Source organism: Ananas comosus, linkage group 15, assembly GCF_001540865.1.
Source record: "Ananas comosus cultivar F153 linkage group 15, ASM154086v1, whole genome shotgun sequence".
Taxonomy (NCBI): Eukaryota; Viridiplantae; Streptophyta; class Magnoliopsida; order Poales; family Bromeliaceae; genus Ananas; species Ananas comosus.
In genome coordinates this window covers 325892-348548 of record NC_033635.1, presented here as the reverse complement: position 1 = coordinate 348548, position 22657 = coordinate 325892, and the positions used below count along the sequence as shown (strand labels likewise).

At 39.0% G+C, this 22657-nt stretch overlaps 3 protein-coding genes, 2 long non-coding RNA genes and 1 pseudogene across 9 annotated transcripts; 4 read left to right on the top strand and 2 right to left on the bottom strand.

Annotated features, from left to right (window-relative positions):
• On the bottom strand, nucleotides 66-3005 carry LOC109721352 (protein RDM1). Of its 5 annotated transcripts, none has more exons than XM_020248917.1 (3): nucleotides 2827-2952; nucleotides 2209-2352; nucleotides 66-829 (listed from the first exon to the last, which is right to left on the bottom strand). In XM_020248917.1, the coding sequence occupies exons 2-3, from the start codon at nucleotides 2339-2341 to the stop codon at nucleotides 420-422; spliced, it is 543 nt and encodes a 180-aa protein (XP_020104506.1). In that variant the 5' UTR covers nucleotides 2342-2352; nucleotides 2827-2952; the 3' UTR covers nucleotides 66-419. The 5 variants fall into 5 exon arrangements, with proteins under 5 accessions (XP_020104506.1, XP_020104505.1, XP_020104504.1 ...); XM_020248916.1 differs by having other exon boundaries at nucleotides 2822-2943; XM_020248915.1 differs by having other exon boundaries at nucleotides 2806-2939.
• On the top strand, nucleotides 3206-6380 carry LOC109721351 (EKC/KEOPS complex subunit bud32). Its single transcript, XM_020248914.1, has 7 exons — nucleotides 3206-3314; nucleotides 3820-3913; nucleotides 3992-4105; nucleotides 4358-4636; nucleotides 4768-4881; nucleotides 5790-5862; nucleotides 5976-6380. Exons 2-7 carry the CDS (start codon nucleotides 3848-3850, stop codon nucleotides 6011-6013), a joined length of 684 nt encoding a protein of 227 aa, XP_020104503.1. The 5' UTR covers nucleotides 3206-3314; nucleotides 3820-3847; the 3' UTR covers nucleotides 6014-6380.
• On the top strand, nucleotides 11677-16224 carry LOC109721131 (type IV inositol polyphosphate 5-phosphatase 7-like). The gene is made up of 12 exons (XM_020248560.1): nucleotides 11677-12373; nucleotides 12483-12573; nucleotides 12972-13040; nucleotides 13202-13289; nucleotides 13405-13509; nucleotides 13599-14102; nucleotides 14326-14461; nucleotides 14656-14849; nucleotides 14933-15041; nucleotides 15292-15440; nucleotides 15541-15838; nucleotides 15981-16224. Exons 1-11 carry the CDS (start codon nucleotides 12344-12346, stop codon nucleotides 15761-15763), a joined length of 1698 nt encoding a protein of 565 aa, XP_020104149.1. The 5' UTR covers nucleotides 11677-12343; the 3' UTR covers nucleotides 15764-15838; nucleotides 15981-16224.
• LOC109721132 lies at nucleotides 16359-16984 on the top strand. Its single transcript, XR_002219145.1, has 2 exons — nucleotides 16359-16414; nucleotides 16511-16984. It is a non-coding gene; the product is annotated as an uncharacterized LOC109721132 (long non-coding RNA).
• LOC109721362 lies at nucleotides 18542-21168 on the bottom strand. Its single transcript, XR_002219202.1, has 3 exons — nucleotides 20156-21168; nucleotides 19777-20050; nucleotides 18542-19146 (listed from the first exon to the last, which is right to left on the bottom strand). It is a non-coding gene; the product is annotated as an uncharacterized LOC109721362 (long non-coding RNA).
• Nucleotides 21699-22539, top strand: LOC109721361 (annotated as a pseudogene).

Genomic DNA, 22657 nt, shown 5'->3' with positions numbered 1-22657 from the left:
TTTTATTGCAACCCCACAACGCCAATAAACAATAAGCTGCTATGCGTAGGTTTTTGATTGCTAAATTTTCCTGCAAAAAGTCTTTGCATTATCTTCGCAATTTGAAGAAGCCACACTCAAATACAAATGTTTCAACACCGACTCCGGGGAAGTCGAACCACCAACTTAGTAGAGCAACTCCCAGCTGCCCCATTTTTAATCACCACAACCTTTCTATTAGGTACTTCGATCCACAGCACAGATAACTAGATGCAGATATCCTATGCTCATTGGTAAACATATGCCACCAAATATTTTCAGTTCCTAAACACAGAGAAACCATACCTACTACTGAATTACACAACAAGAAGATTTTTTTTAAAAAAAATCCACAAGCCTTAGAGAAAAACAAATTACAAGGTAATACACTCTTAGTATTGTCAAGAATCAAAACCAGAATAGATACCACTGTCTCGCAACAGCCTCTTCTCCTCTTCGACATAGTTCTTTCCCCTGCTAGCCTGACCAAGGTCCCTCTTTCTCTTCTCCTTCTGCGAGAAGGATAAGTTCTTCTTGTCTGTCTTGCTCGCCTGCGAGTTGGCTTGTACCCCTATTAGCTTCTCCTCGGCTTGAGCCAATGCAGCTCGAGTGCGCTCACGATCTTCATAAGACTCCTCAGCTGTGTTTCCTTTAGCATTATTTTCTCTTCCTGTTGACCAGGACCAGTCTTGTTCTTTCTCTTCAACTCTTGGAGGGGGCACTTTTAAGACTGACGGTCCACCTCGATACCCATGCCTGCTTAAAGCTTCGTAGTCCATGCCGCCATGCTTCTTCTTTTTGGGAATAGCTGCTGTTCATGGAGCTAAAACCCATGTCAAACATCACCGCAGAAGTCCAAATTCTCTATTTATGTTTATACAACCCAGCAGAATCTGAATTTTCAATATGCCTTTCAAAACCTTAGTTTCTTACATGTACTTTCAGAAATTCCCTCTACCTCTGCAGATGCAAGAAAAACTTACCCCATGAATTGGATGATTCTGCAGCTTAAGGTAGAGGTATTTTTGAAAGAAACAGCCTTTCAAGGGGTCATATATAAAAATTTAGATTTTACAGTGTTATGTATGTAGATAGATGATTTGCAGGGTATATAAGCAAAAGCCCCATGCCAAATGATACTCCCATTAACAAGCTCCAGTATGGTTAAGTACTAACATTGGTTTCAAATAATTAAAAAAAAAGGCTTATAAATTTTGCATTGTTAATTACTCAAATTGGTTTCAAACAGAATTTAGTCCCTTACAAGCTCACAATACAGAGAAAGATGTTAAAGAAGAAATATACATTACTAAACTAAGGACTTAAAGACGACTACTAATGACGATGTTGAAGTAAGGATATGTGAAAGCGCTTTGTTCGACAGGCTTGTTAGTGTTACTAATCGGGGAAAATTGGATCAATATAGGCATGATACATGGGGTCAGAAGCCCATAGTTTAGCTAAACAGTGGGCAGAGGTTGTAAGCCTGTGCACTTCTTCTGTGACCCAGATGAGGGCCTCAGCTTTCACGGGGTGGATAATAGTATCAAATCGCCAGGGCTCATCCTCGGTCCCAACTCGGCGTTGGTCCCACGCTTGCAAGAGCACATTAGTAAGATAGTGTAACGGCTGTCCATATAAGTGCTTCAACGATGAGCCCAGCCCCTGCCATGATATGAACGGGATGACAGAACCCCGCTTGGCAGGAATTGGGATTTGTTTCATGTACTCTTGATACATTTCTGCCCTTCTCATCAGTGCACCTGCAGAATTAGGACGGAATAAGGGGATAGACATCTTCGAATAGGTTTAGTTTGGGAGTAATTTTTTGCGATTCTTAAACAAGCTAGCAAGCTGGTAAGCCACTATCTATGAATTGCCTCCTATCTGTTGTTCCTTAATTTATGTCATGGTTCTGCACTCCAACGAAACTATGAACTGCTCTCGTAAGAGTACCTAAACATTGCAGATGTTTGATATAAGAGCGTCGAGTGGGCAGGGTGGCAGTGAAGCAACCTTACTACTGCCGTAGAACCACCCTCGAATGAAATTATATATTAAGAATGACTACTTCTTGTCCAATAAGTATAACATCAAAATTTACAATCTTTCCGTCAATAGAAATAAGTATGCAACAAAGAGAAAAAAATGTAAATGAGAGAGAGAGAGAGAGAGAGAGAGAGAGAATACCTTCCGACATAAAATCCTTTGACGATTGAGGAAGCTGAGTCTTGCCGCCATGTTTGATGCTTGTGTTGTCATCAGAATCTGAGTCTGACGAATCATCCGAAGATATTGGGAAGGATTGGGCTGCCCTTTTCATTTCAAAATGACCTTTTTAATTTACAACAGCAACAGTTTACACGGGGGTGGTTAGTTCGACTCGCAGATGGAACTCTAAAGCACAGCAAATGTCTAAATTGAAACAATACGACAACCAGTTTAATGGAACTATAGCATAGATTGCACACAAAGAATAAAAACAAGTAACATAAACACATTTTGTGTACAAACAATTACAGTTCTCTTCAAATAGTTGGTATTTGTACAAACACCTTCAAATCAAACTCCATAAACAATCGTTTATTTGATTATACTAACTCTTAGTTTCCTCGAACACTAGCTGTTAGTCAGCAAACTGCTAAATAAAAAATAATAAAAAAATCTTCTTGAGGTGTTAAACGGATCAAAAACCCTAACTAAGAACCCTAGAAAAAGAGAACAAAATGGAAAAGAAATGAAAAAGGCTAACGAAATTCGCAGAGAATATCACATAAAATTACATACGCGATCGAGAGAGCACCTTACTTCGATTGGAGCGAAGAGATTACGAAGAGTGTATGCGTATTTTGTTGTTTCACCAAATAATATTGGGCCGAAGAGCCCAAACTAATTAGCAAAGGGAAGCGAAAAAACAGGAAAAAAAAAAAAAGAAAGAAAATCCCCCAAATAAGCCGTGGGGAAATTGATGAGTAATCGAACGGCCACAGATGGCCCTCTTGCGAATCTTGATGTGATCAGAACCGCTTGATGATCCGACTTCTCGGTTGTGGGGCGCCCACTAGACAATTTGCTTTATGCGAACACCACAAATTTAAATTACATTTTCGGTGGGTGGCGCATACGGAGGCGCTCGATCGACCGTCCAATGACCCGTGCCGTCGATCTCCACCGTTCGTTAAATCGCACGTCTCCGCATGCGCCACCTCCCGCAAATTACCTCTGCTAGGGTTTCTCCTCGCCCAGCGACGCCCCGCTCCACTCTCTCTGTACGCGCGCGCAAGAACTCCACGAAGGTACCTCTTTGCCTCCGAATTTTTCTTCGTTTTTTCCCTTTGTAATTAATTTTTTTAGCTGTCAAAGTTTGTTTTTCTCTAATTTTCTCTTACTCGCGTAAAAAAATCTATTTTTTACTGGATTTTATTTATCAGGCTAGTTCCAATGCGCAAAATGACCAATTTTCCCCCCCTTTTTTTGGCTATTTGGATGTATATCTTGGCAAAAGTAGTGTACTTTTCATCTTGTCCAATAGCTTCTTTGTGTTGGGTGATTTGTCTAAGAGTTTCTGAGCTGCGTATTTTGATATTTTTTTAGCTTTAATTTTGTTATTGGACTAATTAATAGCCCTCTTAAGCTGTTTTGCTTGATTAGCATCATGTTTAATTTAGCGACAAATGTATGAACACTCTCCGAACTTGAGCACTTTTACGAACGGTATCCTGAACTTTTTCAATTAGTTCAAGCTGAAACATTTATTTTCACAAATTTGTCGCATTTCACTGATGTTCTTCTCGTCCTCAGCTGGTTATCTCAGTGTATATCCTATGCCATGGATATTGATATGGAGGAACATAACAAAGAATTCGGTGTACTATTGAAGCAGGGGGCAGAAGCTGTATGTTAATATTACCGGCTCAATGTTGTTTCTTTTATTGTACTTTGGTTTCTTTCATGTGACTCGCTCTCTTTGCAGAGGGTATTTGAATCAATATTTGTGGGGCAAAAGTGCATCATCAAAGAGCGATTCTCAAAGAAGTATAGGCATCCGGTGCTGGACTCAAAGTTAACTACTAAACGATTAAATGCGGTTAGTTCGTCTCAAATTTTTTAACAATTTTTAATATATAAGCCAGTTTTATTTCGCTTTTATGGGCATTGACTAATTAAGTACATTATGTTGAGCTCTGGAAAAAAATATATTATGCTTGAATACAGTTTATTTTCTTCTCCATGCTTTAGACGGTTAAAGACATTCATGCATATTTTAAGATGTGGTTGCTAGTGGGTTTGTATGGATGAACGATTCGTCGTCATACATTTGATAGTTTATCCGCTGCAGGAAGCTCGCTGCATGACAAAAGCAAGACGACTTGGTGTTCCTACTCCAGTTTTATATGCCGTAGACCCACTGTTGCATACTCTGACCTTTGAATATGTTAATGGCCCCTCTGTGAAAGAAATACTCTTAGATTTTGGATTGAATGGTTTAGTTCACGAACGCTTGGATGACATTGCCACACAAATAGGGAATGCAATTGGGAAGCTACATGATGGAGGTCTCATTCATGGTGATCTGACGACATCAAATATGATTGTCAAGAGTGGGACCAATCAGCTGGTAATATATCATGCTAACAAGTTTTTCTTTTTCAATTTTTTTTCTTTTTATGCATGAACAATAAATTTTTAGGCTATTAATCTGCAATGACAGATGATCTACAACTTCTGTGTTACTTATTCATTTCCCAGGTGCTTATTGATTTTGGTCTGAGCTTCAATTCAACTCTCCCTGAGGATAAGGCAGTGGATCTGTATGTTCTAGAGAGAGCTTTGCTATCTATGCATTCATCATGTGGGAATGTTGTACGTTTTTGCCTTTCCTATTAGTATTATCCCTTTAATTTTGAATTTGGCTCCACTAGTTATTGCCTATTGATCTTTAGAACCTTCTTGAGATAAAAGTTGATTGACAAGCGTAGCTGTGAATTCCATGTCAGCTATGTATGTATTATTTTTCAGTATTTGTCTCCGACATCCATAGCTCGACTACTATTTAGCTCTATTTCCCCCTTTCTTCTTATCGTCGTCCTATCTTTAAGATTATCCTACCACACGGTTGCTTGCACTTATATTTATTTGCACTTTTCAACTCCCCAATCACATCGAGCTATCAAAGCCTAGGTCTTGGTTATTATTTCTTTGGCATTTGGGTAAAGCTCTCCTAAACCACTCTCATACTTCTACAGATTTTATTCATGCTTTTTTTTTTTTTGCCTGGGTTAATTTGTGATTTTGCTTGAAGTACTCTGATGATTTCAGAGCATTGGTTCTACTTTAGGTTCATCAACCGAACAACAGTGGTCTCCTCTGTATAATTGCAGATGGAACATCTAATACAAGTTTGATATACAACATGAGGCATTACTGTGAATATTCATAAATTTGTGGAAGTTTTGATGTAAACAAACTTTATCCAATTGATAAATCATTCTATCCTCTTTTAATCTTCTTGAACTTTTTGATTTAAAGAAAACCCAGAAACCTACAGCAAGCTCATCCATTCCTTTTTATTAGCAGCATTTTCCATTTGTTCATTCCAATCATTATCTTCTACTAAATTTGTTCCGACTACTAATTGACACCTCCAAAAATATAGTAGCCATTATACGTAAAATATTCTCTAACTTGAGTGGATCAGAAATGCCATTATAGCCTTCTTAATGATCCTTTCCTTGTACATATAAGATGCTGATTGTAATTTACTGAACCAGATGGATAAAATACTCTCTGCATATAGAAAGGCTTCGATGCAATGGTCATCCACAATGAACAAGCTTGCTCAAGGTTTGTGAACTCTTCTCTCTGAAGTCTCATCTCTTCGTCTATAAGAATTGCACCGGCAGCATATAAAGCTTCCACATTTGTGATGCAATTATTTTTTTCCCCTCATTTTACAGTGAGACAGCGAGGTCGAAAGCGTACCATGGTAGGATGAACGCTCTTCGTCAGAACAAATCGATGGATGCTAAAACAACCCGTGCAGACAGGTTCGGACATTCAGCCAACATTTGCGCGTGACGGCGTTTATATGTTAGGACTACCAGTGTTTCCTCCGGTAAAATGAGCAGCTTTGTCAGTGACATGTTACATCTGTTTGGAATCAATTATGCAACAGGCATTTCTTGTAATCGAGATGAATCTTAGTTATGACGAAATTTTTCACAAGATTCTTGTTCTGCTTCTGAAAATGCATTTGCCATTTTGATTTCCTTTTTTATGTATTTGTTCTGACATTTATACAATCACTGGTCATGTAATCCAAATTTCACTTATGGCCAATCAGTAGCATATATTATCATTAATGTAATGATGTCTTGACTATTTACCGCAGTAGGGTTAAATATGAATAATCTTTCGTGTTAAGACTTTCAGTTAGAAAGATTGAAATTGTCAATTAAAACATCGGCAGAAAACTCGAAAGTATTCTATTTGGACATTTTGATTAAAAGCACAGCTACAATTTGTTTATTTCTTTTCATAAAGAAACATCTGCACATGCCAGCGGATATATCTCGAAGTAGGTATTGTACACACCGGCAGGTATATCTTGAGGTAGGTATCGTCAGATAGAAGCAAGTAAACAAATGGTTAAGGTATTCAAGTTTAACCTTCTCTGTGCTCTCTTAATTTGATTTATTACACGTACATTACGAGGAATTCTACACTGTCACACTTGCACCACGTCATCAATAACAAGCCAATCACATTCCTTCTTTTCAAACAAAAGTACAATAAAAATATTTTTTTACAATCATGATGGGACATATATTCTTAAAAGGATTAATTTGATTGGTTTGTTACGCCACGTCACTAATATACCCGTTGCATTCTAGAATTTTTCGTACATTACAGCAGCACAGAGATACAAAAAAGCTTCGATGATGACCATTCGATCAGATATCAACGTCGGGATCAGGCGCCATAACTTTTACTGCAGTGGACCGTTGCGCAGCTCTTCTTTTGTCTCCTAAGCATGGCTGTGGGGACTAAAGGGTAGTGGCAATAAGATGTAAGAAAAGGTGCTCACTGTTACAATATACTACTGGGAGACATACTTGTACACTAAGCTCTCACTATCACTAGTCTTTTGGTGATGTATACATCTTCAATATGAAGATTTTTGGGACAATGACAGGAGAAAAAGGGCTCTCTCTCTCTCTCATGTATATGCAACATTTAAAGGAGAGAGAAGGTTACAAAGCCGAAAAGATAAAGATGGAGATACTTTGCCCAAAGTAGGGACCAAAGATTCATTTGACTGCACCCACCCTTCAATCAGTTTATGTTCATGTTTGATAGTGGATTCAGTTGTGTTATCTAGAATTAAACATTTACTGAATCATCATAGTTATCATGAATATGCATAAACATCGGCAACCTTTAATTCAACCATTCCTACGTATTATAACAATGCCACTACAATATCAGAGTTTTAACTCTTCTTGTATGCTGGGAAATCAAACTGCTATGCAGTGTGCAGAAGATGAATGTGAGGAGGTTCTCAAGCTTCTACCTTTCTGTAATGAAAACCAATTCGCATGTAAACACGACAGCAGTTGTTTTGTTTTGAGACGGATAAGTTAAGAGCCAAATCACCAGAATTACTAGTGGTAATTAAGACATGCGGAGAAGATGAGCAAAAGTTGGTGTCCTGTCCTATCCCTAATGGGGGTGGCTCAGACGGAGTGTCGAAAATCTATTTCCACATTCTGCAGACGCGACTGCGAAAAAACTTGCACCCATATTAGACGATCCAAACAGAGTATTGGGGTCCGCGTAATCTCATAAGAAGCTGACAAGAACGTTATTTGCTGGAGCAAAACATGGTTGCGAAGAGCCCACCATGGATGGACAGGTTTTGGTTCTCATAACTGTTTAGGTTGTTATTAGATTGGTAAATGGACAAATCCTGGTGCCCAAATTGCCAATCATCAGGCTTGAGATATTGCTTGATGTGAAAGCTAAATTGGCTCAGTTTATGGCAATTTGGAATCTTGTGATCTTGTTTTCTTTGGGGTGGGCATTTTGTGTCTATCTTCTAACTTCTAACGCGATAATTCACCAATCTAACTGTTTTTTAACAAATAATTAACTCTTACAAAGTTTACCTTAGGTGAAAATGTATGAAGACCCTCTCAACAACCGTTTTGAAACAGAGATTTTAACTACATCCATCTCTTTTGATTAAACACTTCATTGGTTTTATATTTCCTTGATTTGCATTATTTTCGTCAGTTAAATAGAAATCTTGTTAAATTTGAAAGCGGTTAGATTTAATTTTTACCGTATCGAGTGCTTTTACAATTAAGCCAAACGAATTCCTAACTCAAACTTTTCTAAAAGATTAATTAAAATAATAAAATGTTGAAAAGGCGTTAATTGAAAAAAAAATAATAATAATTCTAGTGGGATCTATCTGAGAATAGCCGATAGTTGAGGGGGGTCCCGCAACATTTTACCTTTATTAGTTTATTACTGGACTTAATAAGCCAAACTAAAGTTTGCAGAAAAATAGAAGTGTGTGCGCCAGAGTTTGAACACAACGTTCAAAGTTGGTCAAAATATTTGAAGCCATGGGGAATTGGGTTCCTCACAAGCCAAGGATGTACCTTATAAAGATACAGAGACCTAGTTGGGTATACAAAAGAATCTCTTAATCCAAATGAAAACAAGGACACGATTGGCTCAAGAAGAGCAAGTGTTTGGAATCACAAGTACACACACATTAACTCATTTTTGTTACCATATATGTCAAGCTCCAATGCACCCAGGTTGGAGTGTCAGGCCCCCAGAAGCTTAATTGCCATACTGTAACGCCCTAATAGTTTCACATCAGATAAGATACTGATTTCGATCAGTTTATATAAGCTCTACGCGCTAATAATAATAACTAGATTTAAGCATTTTAGGCCGGTGGTTTAGACCCAACGAGTTATTGTTGCTAACGGGTCGGGTCGTTGCAATTGGTATTTAAGCCGAATACCAGCCGAAAATATACGAGCTAAGTGCTATACGGGACAAAGTGCTATACCAACGGATTTTGTGGAAGCCACCTCTTGAACCGGTAGGAGCCACCTCTAGAATCTCACATCGTCTGGTAATTATGGTCCCGGTCTGTGATCTGGTTTGGACCCGACGAGGACGTCAGGATCTAAATAGGGGGAATTTGTAACGCCCCAATAGTCCCACATCGGATGGGATAAGATACTGATTTCGATCAGCTTATATGAAACCTACACACTAGTAATAATAATTGGGTTTAAACATTTTGGGCCGGTGGTTTGAGCCCAACGAGTTATTGTTGCTAGTGGATCGGGTCGTTGCACATACGGAGCCTGCTTTTTGCGGAAGTGCTATTTGAATCTAATAAAACTTTAAGAATTCTTGCTAAAATGTCATTTGTGAACTCTAATGTTTTCCTGTTGAAATCATTTTAATAACCACACACTAAGGTTGAAATCATTTTAATTTCCCGTTGAAATCATTTTACTAAATCTAATAGTAATTTAGTTAGAATTTAATTTTTTTAATTTTTATTAATAAAGTAATAACAACCAGTTACTAATATCTGACCGAGCTATTAAATTTAGCATACTATTTTATTTAGTTAAATAAATTAGCTCATAAAAAATAATTAAAAAATTAAGAATGTATAAATGAAATATTTAAAGTTGAAAGAACTTATTTCAAAATGCACTATAATTAAAAGGTTTTTAGTATATTTTCACCTATAAAACACATAAGAAGAGAGAGAGTTCTATGCTAGCACTAAATTTTTTTTACAAGATAGGCCCATATATTTTAAAAATTAACTAAAAATTTATAAACTACCAAAGAACTATAAAGTAAATATTAATAAGTTGAGAAAAGCCATGACCCCTTTGGGTCTACACATGGCTCCGTCCCTGCTAAGGTTAAGAAGCAGAAGCTTACTTTCTTTCTCGCTCTCTCTCCCTTTCTTTTAGCTCAGCAGCAGATTTTATGATCCGCTATAAAATTTTATTTATTTTGGTTAATCCGGATTGTTTCAAAAGTCTGATTAAAATACAGATTTTAGAACAATACAACTCCAGTCGATACTTTTGCAACGACCCGACCCGTTAGCAACAATAACTCGACAAATTCTCCCTGTTTAGACCCTAACGTCCTCGTCGGGTCCAAACAAGATCACAGATAGACAGACTAGAACCATTACCAGGCAATGGTAGATTCTAGAGGTGGCTCCCACCAAACCCATTGGTGTAGTACTTTGTCCCGCATAGTGCGAATCTCACACTTCCAGCTGGTATTCGTCTCTAATACCAATTGCAACAACCCGATCCGCTTGCAACAATAACTCGTTGGGCCAAACCACCGGCCCAAAATACTTAAACCCAGTTATTAATACTAGCGTGTAAATCTCATATAAACTGATCGGAATCAGTATCCCATCCGATGTGGGACTATTGGAGACGTTACAACTCCTACCGATTGTTTCTCATTTCTAGAAGTCTATTTGAATCTTCCTGTATGGTGTAATATTATTGGATAAAATGCTGTTTGAATCAAGTTACAAGAAGAAGAAGCAGTATATAAAAATCCTCAAACTACTTCCCTCTGCAAGTGAAATAGAAATGTTAGATTAACACTCATGCTTTTCATCTCGCAATCTCATTTCTCTTCTTGGCTACAAAAAAATAAAAACAAAACAAAAATAAAAATCAGCCGACTTTTCAAGCTACCAAACTCTCGGGTAAAGATAGGTATAAGTGAAAACAAACATGGAAACAAAAGCAAACAGATACCGAGATAGGAATGCAAAAAATTGTCCTTTCGACTCCGAAACGAGCAAAAAACTCTAGTCATGAGGAATATTTTGACACAAACCTGGAATGAGGCAAATGCAGTCTCATAGAAACCACACCACCCAAAATTCTAGAGAACCATCTATCTATATTCCCCATACAAAAATATACCCACTAGGGTTGCAGAGCACTCAAAAGCAATGCCCAAGTATCCTAAGAACCAGTCTCCCAAACCCTAGAAAGCCCCAGCCTTCCCCATGCATAAAGAGGGATTTTAATACAATATCCTACCTGCCCTAAACAAACTCAACCAGGGTAACTGCTTGGATGTAATCAACTGAGAAAGATACATGGCTTATCAAAAGAAAGGAACAAAGTAGAAAGTACAATATTAGGCATTAAATATGTCTCCGCGGTAACAACACTCGTAACCATGCTAAGAAAATTTTGAAGCCTGAGCTTTAGCTAGAAATTAGCTTACAGTAGTTCCTTAGCAGAAAAGCAGTTTCAGATTAGAGATTTTTAGTGTTAATTTTTTTTTTAAAAAAAAATTGTTTTTAACTTGCTCCAAATCATTAGTTAGATACAGGCATACAGCAGTTTTGAAATTTTTTTTGTTTTAAAGAAAAGTCATGGTAGAAGTCAATTTTTGTGCAGGGCAATTATAGGAGAAGAATGATGTCAAGCATTGGCAGGGCCTGGGCATGTTAGTACAATAGTCCATTTTTGGTTGGCCCTGGGCTAGTAATTTGGGGAGAGAGAGAGAGAGTGAGAGAGAGAGAGAGAGAGAGAGAGAGAGACATCCAAGCACTTTATTCTCTTGGATACTTTAATCCACTCCATAAAATGAGGCATTTTTTTGAAGGGGTGAGTACTCCCTCCTCTCCCTCCAACCCACACCCTTCCCAACTCATCATCACTACTGCCCCTTCCATCTTCTCCCTGCATTGCTTTTCCTCTTTTCCTCCAAAAATTCAATCTTGCTCACTCCCACCCATTGAGCTGCACTGCCACAGTCTCAATTCATTTCATTAACTTGTTCATTTCAACTTCTCACTTCTTCACATCAGAAGCCCATTTGGGTAGTAGAGGGGGAAAAATAAAAAAAAGAGAAGAAAAAAAAAAAAAAACCACTCCTTTACTTAAAGAGAATCTGACACTGATCCTGTCCTGTTCCTTTGGTCTCCTTAACAAATTTCAAAACCAACAATATAGCGTATTGTGGGAGGAAGGAAACAACCCACCTCTTTTCTTTCCATCAAATCACACTGCTTTGTGGCGAATCCAGAAAACAGAAGCTGCTTCTCTCTCTCTCTCTCTCTCTCTCTCTCTCTCTCTCTCTCCCTTCTTCTTTGAGGTAAAAACTCAAATTAAATATTCCCACTTTGCCCCTTGACCCCATTTTGTGAAGAGCTCTGTAGCAGAGGGGAAAGGGGGGTGGAGGAAGCATTGGTGAGCTGCATGAGGGGCTTACTGGAACAATGAGAGATGGGACTTCACAGAAAAGCAAGGTTTTTTCTGATAATTTTCTTATTACAGTTTCTCCAATTTGTTGTTGTATTTTTCTGAAGCTGGGCTGCTTGGGTTATTGACATGGGTCTTTGTTTCTCCCCTGTTTAGCTCTCATGGTCCAAGTCCCTAGTAAGAAAATTGTTCAACATTAGAAGCAATAAAGCTCAGGACTTTCATGCAGATGATGCTGTTGCTAGAGGTGGGCTTCTGAAATAAGCACTTTCTGTTTCTTCTTGTGCTGGCTCATCTTCTATGAGCTCTTCCTATCTTGCTACCTTCCCTCTCTAAAATTGATCAAGTCCTGAGTGTAGTAACTTCTTTTTTCTCCTATCATATTTGAATTACTGTTTAAATTTTGCTCCATTTTGTTTTTTTCATTTTAATTGCTTCACACCAGCTAAATATTACAGAAGCAAAAAAGTTTTTTTTTTAAAAAAAAAAATTTTCCCCTTGTTCACTGTTCAAATTAATAGGCCTTCTGTGTCATTGCTGCATGCTAGCCACAGCCTTTTCCTTCTCTTTTTTATGTCTTTAATTTCTCCTCCTTTTTTTTTTTTGGCAGAGTTTTTGAAATATGTGTTCTTTTTCTCTTTTCAGGAGGGGATGAGGAATGGAGGAGCAGCTTCACAGAGAGGGAGGGAGCCACAGTCAAGAAAAGCAAAACAGGTTTCACAGTGCCATGTCTCAAGCCTCTCTCAGCTTTTCCTTTCTGTTGCATTCTTCTTTTATCCTAATTCCTCTCATTTGTCGGCTCTATTCGAATTTTTCCTGAATTTACTTTTCTCGTCCCCAAAAANAAAAAAAAAAAAAAAAAAAAAAAAAATCAGTTAGATTCTCCAAGAGGAATCAGGACCGAGCTCGACGAGGAAAGATAGACCTCGACGCGGCAGAAGCTACAGTAACTTTGGACTATAGGTACTTCTAATCACAATACGAGCATCCGAATTTAAATTCGAACATTTAAACTGATCAATTTTCCTCGTCTGCGAATTGTAATGCTCGTTACCCGCCGCTCTCTTCGAGGGAGTAGGATCTTTGTTGCAACGTGGAATGTCGGCGGTAAATCGCCGCCAAGCCATATGAACCTCGAAGATTGGCTCCATGCTTCGCCTCCTGCAGATATTTATGTTTTGGGGTACTCCCCCCCCCCTTCTTCAAATGAGTTGAATATCATTGAAAGTTTCATATCTGCAACTGGCCAATTTATTCCTTTTGGCCTCTTAGGTTTCAGGAAATTGTCCCTCTAAATGCTGGAAATGTTCTTGGGACAGAAGACAACGGCCCAGCGAAGAAATGGGTGGCTCTAATCAGAAAAACACTTAATAATCTTCCCGGAACTAGCACTAGTAATCGATACCAAACCCCCTCCCCTACGACTACACCAATTGTGGAAATAAACGACGATTTCGAAGGCTCGTTACAGAGGCAGAAGAGCTCCTCTTTCCTCCATCGTCACTCTTTCCAATCCCTCAATAGTCGTAGTTTAAGAGTGGAGGGAGATATAATGGCGCCTCAACCAAGGCTGGAAAGGCGTCATAGTGTGTGTGATCGCGTTATTTTCGGTAGCAGATTAAGTGATTTTGGTCCTAATTTTAGAGGGGTTGGTTCCTCTGATGATGAAAATATTGCTGGAGATTCTCCCTCTACATCCTACTACTCACCAATCTCATACAGCTATAGTAATGCGTCATCAATGGAGGAGAGAAGTAGATCAGCTCCACAATCAAGGTATATTATTATTATTTTTTAAGATCAATTTACTTTGACCATAGTAAATTTCATGTCTTATGATCCACCCTCAATGCATTTGCTATTATTTTCAGATTTTTTTTTTTTCTTCTAAATGTGTTTAGTACATGCTAGCTAGCTTTTGCCGCAGTCATTTCTGAGTAGAAAATTTATGTTCTTTCTGAGCAAGTCCAAAACCTACCATTATTTATGGCATTATTAGATACTGTCTCGTTGCAAGTAAGCAGATGGTTGGCATATTTCTAATGGTGTGGGTGCGAAGAGAAATAAGGGATGATGTAAGGAATCTCAAGGTCTCTTGCGTTGGGAGAGGGCTCATGGGCTATCTTGGAAACAAGGTAAATATTTCAGGGTTTCCGTTAATTTTTTCTCCGTATGTTGATATGTATGTTGTTTAATTTTACTAACTTCACCAGCGAGTGTTCTGATAGATATTATCCTTTCTTCTTTGAGTGAAAACGTAGTTCTTAACAATTTTATCATTGAGTTCTTATTTGCGAAGACAATTCAGAAATTTGTTTAATGATTACAGGGCTCAATTTCAATCAGCATGTCGTTGCACCAAACGAGCTTCTGCTTCGTCTGCAGCCATTTGACGTCTGGCCAGAAGGAAGGGGATGAACTTCGAAGGAATTCTGACGTGATGGAAATCCTGAGAAAGACTCGGTTCCCTTCAATTCATGGGCTATGTGAAGAGAAGTCTCCTGGAACGGTCCTTGAGCACGAGTAGGAATCTTTCGCTCAGCTTAAGTCGATTATTTCTTCAATGATGGCATTGATTAGTTGGTCAAACTTTTGATTTATTGTAGTCGAATCATATGGTTTGGTGATTTGAACTACCGGATAGCTCTCTCGTATCGATCTGCCAAGGCTCTGGTCGAGATGCGCAATTGGAAAGCCTTGTTGGAAAAAGATCAGGTAGTTGAGCTGTCCTTTTATTGAAAACTATTCTGTAACATATATTTTCAAAGTGTTGAAACATTTCAGGTGGTATATGTAATACTTCTACTTTCTCTTCCTTGACTTTTTTTCTTCTATCTAGAAAAATGAGACAGTTTTGGCAGTAAACTTCTTGTGGCCAGTAAGCTGACAGTTGACAGTTTTCCTCATGTAATTTTTTTTTTTCTTCCTTCTGTGGGTCTAAACCTTTCATTTTTCAAACAAGCAGCTAAGGATAGAGCAAAGGTGCGGCCGTGTCTTCGTGGGCTGGAATGAAGGAAAAATATATTTCCCTCCCACATATAAATATTCAAACAATTCAGACAGATACGCCGGGGATGACATGAATATAAAAGAAAAGCGTCGAACTCCTGCTTGGTTGAAACTTCAAACTTAATCCATGTTAATTTATTGTCGTTTCAGATTCCAGTTTATCTAAATTTGTAAGTCGATGGGGTTCTTTTTTTGGCTTGCGTAGGTGTGATCGCATTTTATGGTATGGAAGGGGCCTCAATCAACTCTCTTACGTTCGTGGAGAGTCAAGGTTTTCTGATCATAGACCAGTTTGTAGCATTTTTACATCAGAGGTTGAATCGATCAACCATAGCCGAATACAGAACATGAGCTACTCTAGCTCACAAGTGGATATTGAAGAACTTTTTCCATACCCACAAGGGTATACAGAGCTTAATTTCTTTTGAAATGCTCCGCATAGACGTCCGGTTTCTTCAAAACAATTGATGAAACTTTGCAGTTTTTCACTTCATCATACAGAGGTATAGTCAATTCACTTTCTGCAATAATTTCATAATAACCTGCAGCAAATTTCCCATATTGTCTTTGATCTCTAGAACATTGCAAAGCAAAAGGCTAAATGAATCAGCAACTTATTTTGTATGCGGTGAGCGATGTGCGCAGGTTCTTATCGAGCATGCAATTTATTGTAAGTGTGGTATAACATATGGGAGCGAAAAGCCGGTTCGAACAACTTCTCTTCTTTCAGATGGCAGCTGACTTCCTACCAATCGGCTGTGTTGATGAATCTGGAAGGAGAGCTTCAAGTCTTTTGCTTGTTAACCTACTTTCACCGGAAGAAAAAGGTGGAGGATGGATCACTACTATTTGATCTAATTTGGGTTTTCTCTGTGTTGCTGCTTTACCTGCACAGGCAAGTCAATGGTTTTTTTTTTTTTTTTCTCTTTTCAAAATGGACTCATGTTTTTATTTCAACCATAAAACTGTTCTTTTGTCGGTACCCTCTTTGTACATTTAACGTCCGTTATTTTCGTCATCTAGCAGAGTTTGAAGAAGAAGAAGAATAGCCCATCCCTTTCGGCCAGCAATTATATAAGGTTGCTTTCATTTTCTTTTTTTTCTTTCTTTCCTCTAGTTTATAATGCTGATTTACGTAAAGGAGAGCTCTAACTCTTTCGATGGCATCTTTGCAGGTCATTTTATACTCGACAAAATTAGTTTGCAGAATACTCCAGTGAAAGAGCGAATTCACATTTTGTCACTAACTACATTATTCCAGGCTTGTTTTAACTAGTGTAAAGCATCAGAGATTTAACAAACACGAAGCGACACGTATCAGCGACTTGACTATAAGTTTTGGCAACTCTTCAATTGGAACAAGATCTCCTGGGAGATGCTTGCAAACAAATCGTCAGATACCCCAGCTGGATATTCTTTATACGATTCTTTGTTCAGATTGTTGGGAATTTTGTATTTTGTGGTGGAAAAAAAGATCCACCAGTAAAGTGTATAGTTGCTTTCAATTTCTATAAGTTTTGAAATTTTGATTGAAGGCCCACATTGATATTCATCCATTGAGGTAGAATAAGTATAGGCTAATAATATGTTGTTCTAGGGCGTGTATAGCTATTCAACTCGAAAAGAAATGCTCTACTATTTACTCTGCAGATACCAATGATGTTCCAGGACACTTGTTGTTTGGATCTGGTTTTTACTACTTGAAGTTGAGGAACACATCTATTTCCTTATCTGGAGTTACAATAGGTGCCATATATTGGTGAACTATATTACTGTGAATGTTTTTACTGGTGCTGTGTAATGTTTTTTCTAAACAAAAGGTGAATATGTCCTTGGTAGATGTTCATTGTGAAGAAACTGCTGCTTCAGTTACTTTGACCAACCAAATTACTCCCCTCAAAATGGGCATAAAAGATTCATATATGTTATACCGGTTGAGGATAGTACCGTAATTCCACTTGTTTGCAATCAAAGGATGGATGATGAGAATCTCAATAATCCAAATAGGACTTGGAGGAGAATTTGACCGACTTGAAGGTGCACCTCAATGCATCTTTGGACCTTTAAGAGAAACAAAGAAAAAGAAAAGAAAAGAAAAAAGGGGAGAGAATGATTTGACCCCCTGATGAGAAGGGATTCTTAAGAGAGGCATAATAGGAGTCCCTTCATAGTCCATAATTCCATTCATGGCAAGAAGCTGTGAGCCAAAAGTGGCATGGTGAACTAAGAATCTGGTCTCACATCAACCACAGGAACCGAGACCGCTAATGATGAGGATGTAGAGAATCTCGAGATCAACATTGCACGCTTGTTCGTCTTCGCAAATTTGAAGGAGCTTTTCTATTCTAAGAAGCACTATCAAACCTAAACAGATTCCAATTTGAAGTTTTAATTACTTCTGCTGTAGTTAGAAGTTACTGGTGAACTTTGTGAAAAAAAATGCTCATGCTTCTCCGAGCAATATCTACCCAAACAATATTGTTGTAGAAGCCCCTTTGGAAACAAGCATGCTTTATACAATCTGGTCTTCTTCTTTCTTTTTTTTTTTTCGAGGCCTGGCTGCCTTACTTTGTACCCTAGTTCAACTTTTTATTGAATGAAGCAGTAGCAATAGCAAGCTACTCTTTTCTCAAAAAAAAAAAAAAAGAAAAAGAAAAGAAGAAGCTCTTTTGACTGCAATTAATGAATTGCTATGAGGATGGTAAAGAGTGTCTGTTCTTTTACTTGACATTCACATAGATTAATATATTCTGTTCATATATTCTCAGCTGTACCTCAAATTCTTGGGTTCAAAATAAACTCTTATCTTCTTTAATAAATGATTATTAGGGTTGGAATGGTCTCAAAACTCAATCCTCATGAAACCAGATTATACACAACGGCCCAGTTTTCCTTGTTTTAGGAAAAAAAAAAAAGGGCTCGATGCCATTTACCAAGCCAGTTAGATTTTCATGTTGGATACTAGTGTAGTGACCCGCGCGATGCGGCGGGTAGATATATTATAATCATTTAAAATTTATTCTATAAGTTATTTTGTAGAGAGTAGAACACATTTACTTTAAAAATGTTAGTAATATTCATAATGCAAATTCATATAAAATGTTATTTATGACAATCATATTAAAACAAAAAGAACAATTGCACAAAAGAGGGCCAGATAAAATATCGAAAGTTAAGATATGTAGTATCCGAAACAAACCATAGAATTGAAGACAACAGCAAATTATATTAGATGGTAAAATAAATTAGGACTATAAAAACTTTATGAGAAGCTATATTTTTCTATATGGGATACATAGCAAAAGCCAATAAGGCTGTTTTGACACTAAGCTGAGCAAAAATTAATGCTTCCATGCTTGCAAAAATAGAGTATAGCAAGCGCAATGAGATTCCTGCAAAAAACTTGAATTTGTAGAAGCTTTAACAGTTGACCAAAGCAAAGATTAGGTAATTTGAACCATTCTGTCTCATACTTTGTAATAAAAGATCGTTGCCGCAAAGTTGGCCCAGGTGTGCTGCAAATGACGATGTATTTTATGAAGTGGACTGTCCTACGTGGCGAGGGTTGCGTCAAATAGGAAGACAAAATTACACGAAAGAGACCTCACCATCCTAAACTGAGCACTAAATTATCAAACAAAATTAAACCTAAAATATTGACGCAAATTAGGTTTAATTTTAGTGAAAATTGGGGATTTGAGAGTCATTCGATGGAATTGAGCGATTTGAAGGAGAAGGATGCCCATTGCTGGGGCAAAAAGGCCAAGCTTCGCAGCAGAGCTTGCCGTGGCAAAATTGTCCATAGAAATAACTGGGAGCAAGAAGTGGCAGGAAGAGCATGTAAGAAATCTCAAGTGTAACACACATGCACTAATTTTTAAGAAATTAGAATACGAAAAAGGCAAATCTTAAAAAGTATCAAAACATCAGAAAATAGTAAGCAAGCTTTGTACTATCTATTATTATTCAAACTATGAGCAAGTGGCGGAGAAAAAAATTCTAACTCATAAAAAAGGAAAGAAAAGAAGATTGCAAAATACTATTGATAAAAAGCTTTGAAAGCAAAGATAGGTAATGAACAGAAACATATGTTAAATAATAGAAAGTAGATAGATGCAGACAACATTAGTAAGCAAAAATTATAAAAAATACTTGTATCAAATATATAAGAATAACAATAACAATAATAATAATAATAGCCTTTTCATAGAAGGAGAACGTTATTCACTGGTAAGCGACAGTAAGCACAATCCCTACTAAAGCAAAACGTAATTTGATTGATTGTTTAAGCAACGAAATTGCGTTCAGGTAGCCAAGGAGCATAAAATTTTTTAAAAAATTACGTGCTCAGAAAATAGTTCGACTGTAAATATCTGATTAAACCAGACAATGATAAGATAATATCTCATTTGTACAAATTAAACAGGAGGGAAGGTCTTACCCTTCTGCTAAATTGGATAAGTGAATTTAGATGTTCCTCATTAAGTGAAATGGGCAAAGGAGGCATCCAACACATAATCCCAGGAGTCTGACTCATTCTGCATTACACAGTTGCCATATTCATCAAATCACTACTCGCCCTTGCGCGCACATTTCCAGGCACAAATATTTTGCCAACTAACAGATTGGGAAGATATGACTGGTAGCACATACCTATTCAAAATTGTTGCGATGTTGTTACTTGTGCGAAGAAAAGGATCCATATTCTCCTGTATCTGCAGTAACAGCAGTGTAAAATTTCATGGAAAGCAACAAATAGATCTGAGAGAAAGATATTCATTATCTTTTTGACTGTAGAGAGTGATTTTCTCAATACACACCTTGAACAATTCAAGATTTGATGTGATCTGGATAAGAAGTTGTTCGTTTTCATCAAGAAGGTGCCATGTCGCACTGTCTAAAACAGGAACTGTTTATGGAAGCACAAAAAATCGTCTAACTGATATTAATTAGTTACACAAAACTACATAGTTTAGTACATATCTGTTAGAAAGCATTATATTGTAATATTAGCATAGCTCAATACAAATTAAGCTTAAAAGATGTAATTGTAGGGTATAAGAACCACTTCACTTTAGAGGGGACTGAAATGCTCATATGGTCACCAAAATATAAGATTAAATACTATCGTATCCTCTCATCAAACTAATTATTATCATATCCAAGTTTCAGTTTTGGTGAAGCATTAGCCGGAGTACCCAAATAAAAGTAAAAAAACAGAAACTATAACACTATGAATTATCCAAGTTTGATATTTAAAGGGAAAGTCATCATAGAAGAGGTTCTAACGGAGGAATTGAAGCATTAAAAAAAAAAGAAACACCAACATCTCTTTTAATAGAGCAGGATAAAACTTTACCTTAAGCAACTTGGCAAACTTTAATGTAGATTTTTGGCATTCTAATTTTGTCTGACTTTGTTTTGATTTTATCATAACCTGATTCTGCCGTCGTCTAGGTTGTAGGAAGATTCAAGAATTGTGATCCCTGACTAACAGATTTTAAAAATTTAAATTAACATAACTACCAGTAAGATCTACAATCCAAAATAAATTACAAATATAGCATTGCTCACACGAAGCGTCCTGCTATCGCCTTGGCATTTCGTCGAACAGGGTGCGAGCGCTAGGGAGAGGATATCATTTAAGTCCCAACATACACAAAATAAATGAAAAATGTGCATCATATATGCTTCTTTCTCTAAAAGCACACATTCGGCATTTCGTCCAACAGGGCGCAAGTGCTAGGGAGAGGTTATTATTTAAATCACAACATACACAGAATAAGTGGGAAATGTGCATCATATATGCTTCTTTCTCTAAAAGCACAGATCTAAATACCTGACTTGAAGTAACAAATACTTATTTGTAGAACTCCGCTTATTAGGCCGCGGGGGCTTGCGAGCTCCTCCGAGCGAGATCAGGAAGAGGTCGGAGAGACATAAGAGACGGGATCGGGGAGAGAGAGATCTGCAGGAGCTGCAGATCTAGAAGGGGGCGGCGCGCGAGGGGCGCGAGCGGGCGCCGGGCGCGGGTCGCACGCACATGGCAGCGTGGGCAGGCCCGCCCGCACCGCGGATCTGCAGGACCTCCGCGCCCTGCGGGGCGACAGGGCAAGGAGGCAGGGATAGCGCTCGTGCCCGCTGCTGCCGCCCGCCCGCTGCGCTCGCCCACGTTGGAAAAAAAAAAATAGTGGGCTCACGATATATACTCTTATACTGTAAAAATTAACAAAATCGCCCACAAATTTAACCTTTCAAATCCCATATTCGGATAAAATCATCAAATAATTCGCAAACAAAAATATCGGAGGAATTAGGAGCCCGTAGATCTCAGCAAAGCTAACGGCGTGGAGCAATTCGTACCTCGTCCTCATTCTTCTGCACTCCCGTGACTTCGAGCGCCTCGACATCGAACCAATCGATCCGAGGGCTTGTCCTGATGAGCTTCTGATCCGCTTATCCGATGTCGATCTCGGCGGCATCTCCTTCCTTCTCCTTGTCGTCGTCGTCGTCGTTGCGGTGGCGCTCCTCCGCCTCCCTCTTCCTCCTCGCCTCTCCGCTCCGCACCCAACGCAAATCCTCTATGACCCCCTGCAAGGGAGCCGCGCTCCGTGTCGTCCGCTCGGAGCTCGCAACCCTCCCGTTGCTCTCTTTCTCGAGAGAGAAGGTGGGCGAGGCAGCGCTCGAGCTGCGGTCGGCGCCTCCCGACACCGCCCGCGCTGTCGTCCACCGGGCCCTCGTCACCAACCGCGAGAACAGGCGGCGCCGCACGACCTCTACCCTGACCCGCACCGAGGTGCGCGGCGGCGGTAGGAAGCCCTAGCCCCAAAAGAAGATGGGGCGAGCCCGCCTCGGCTCCCAGCGCACCCCGCTCCGGCCCCGGCGGCGGCATCGTCTTCGGCCCCAAGCCCCGCGACTGGTCCGTCAAGATCAGCCGTAAGGAGAAGCGCCTCGCAATCTCCACCGCCCTCGCCAGCGCCGCCGCCGACGCCCTCGTCGTGGAGGATTTCAAGGACCAGTTCGCCGGCAGTCCCAAGACCAAGGACTTCGTCGCAGCTATGCGCCGATGGGGGCTCGACCCCAAGCAGAAGGACGGAGGAGGGATCGAAGAGGAGGCGGGGTAGAGATCGAAGCGGCAGTAGGCGGGGAGCGATCGAAGCGGCGGGAGTAGGGGAGGGACCGAAGCGGCGGGGAGTGGGGAAGGGATCGAAGAGGCGGGTAGTGGGAGAGGGATCGAAGGGCGAAGGGAAAATTAAATGGAAATGGGAAGCAGAGTAGGAAAAGATATTTGTTTGGGGATGAATTAATTAGTAAAGTGTCTT

What these genes read in the sequence shown, in the direction of transcription:
- LOC109721352 (XM_020248917.1), bottom strand. Translation starts at nt 2,341, where the DNA reads ATGAAAAGGGCAGCCCAATCCTTCCCAATATCTTCGGATGATTCGTCA. An exon ending in AAAGGATTTTATGTCGGAAG is followed by an intron (nt 830 to 2,208) that starts GTATTCTCTCTC and finishes CTCCATGAACAG; the next exon opens with CAGCTATTCCCAAAAAGAAG.
- LOC109721351 (XM_020248914.1), top strand. Translation starts at nt 3,848, where the DNA reads ATGGATATTGATATGGAGGAACATAACAAAGAATTCGGTGTACTATTG. An exon ending in ATTCATCATGTGGGAATGTT is followed by an intron (nt 4,882 to 5,789) that starts GTACGTTTTTGC and finishes TTACTGAACCAG; the next exon opens with ATGGATAAAATACTCTCTGC. An exon ending in AATGAACAAGCTTGCTCAAG is followed by an intron (nt 5,863 to 5,975) that starts GTTTGTGAACTC and finishes CTCATTTTACAG; the next exon opens with TGAGACAGCGAGGTCGAAAG.
- LOC109721131 (XM_020248560.1), top strand. Translation starts at nt 12,344, where the DNA reads ATGAGAGATGGGACTTCACAGAAAAGCAAG. An exon ending in TGGGCTATCTTGGAAACAAG is followed by an intron (nt 14,462 to 14,655) that starts GTAAATATTTCA and finishes TAATGATTACAG; the next exon opens with GGCTCAATTTCAATCAGCAT. An exon ending in AAGCGTCGAACTCCTGCTTG is followed by an intron (nt 15,441 to 15,540) that starts GTTGAAACTTCA and finishes TGGCTTGCGTAG; the next exon opens with GTGTGATCGCATTTTATGGT.